Consider the following 681-nt stretch of genomic DNA (forward strand, 5'->3'; position numbering starts at 1 on the left):
GGAGAGAAACGTGTGTGTGGCCAGGGGCGCTGCGACCCCCGGAGGAGGGGAGTGACCACTGCCAGGTCAGCGGCCAGTGGTGTGAAGGGCGGCGGTGTGGGGCTGGGGGCTCTTGGGAGTGGGGGCCTCGGGGAGGAGAGGGCCTCAAGGGGCAGAGGAGGCCCTGCTGACCTGCGCATCCCTGCTTCTCCAGGGGACGGGAACCTGCATCTCAACGTGACGTCTGAGGCCTTCAGCACGTCCCTGCTGGGTGCCCTGGAGCCCTACGTGTACGAGTGGACAGCGGGGCAGCGGGGTAGTGTCAGCGCCGAGCACGGCCTGGGCTTCAAGAAGAAGGACGTCCTCGGCTACAGCAAGCCCCCTGAGGCGCTGCAGCTCATGAGGCAGCTCAAGGCCCTCCTGGACCCCAAGGGCATCCTGAACCCCTACAAGATGCTGCCCACCCACGCCTGATGGCCCCCCCCCTGCAGCCAGACTGGGGGCCTCCATCCGGTTTTGGTGTTGCCCATGGGGTGGGCCCACAGAGCCTCCAACCCGCAGAGCCTGCAGCAGGCTGGATGACTGACCGCTTGGTCCAGGGGGCTGGAGCTGGCCCCGTGAAGCCCAGGGCACGTGGCTCTCTTGGCAGGAGTCTTCTGGAGCCCTGCTGTTCTATTGGGTGGACAGAGAGCTGTCCGTCCA

At 67.0% G+C, this 681-nt stretch overlaps 1 protein-coding gene across 1 annotated transcript in view; it reads left to right on the forward strand.

The window, feature by feature from the left end:
- The window catches only part of D2HGDH (D-2-hydroxyglutarate dehydrogenase), a 26,363-nt gene extending 25,682 nt beyond the window's left edge, over nt 1-681 (forward strand). Inside the window, exon 10 of the mRNA XM_010832891.1 lies at nt 194-681. Coding sequence (XP_010831193.1) covers nt 194-453 — 260 coding nt within the window. The 3' untranslated portion in view covers nt 454-681. The remainder of the gene's footprint in view (nt 1-193) is intronic.

The sequence above is a fragment of the Bison bison genome, unplaced genomic scaffold (assembly GCF_000754665.1).
Source record: "Bison bison bison isolate TAMUID 2011002044 unplaced genomic scaffold, Bison_UMD1.0 scf7180017862692, whole genome shotgun sequence".
NCBI classification, from domain to species: Eukaryota; Metazoa; Chordata; class Mammalia; order Artiodactyla; family Bovidae; genus Bison; species Bison bison.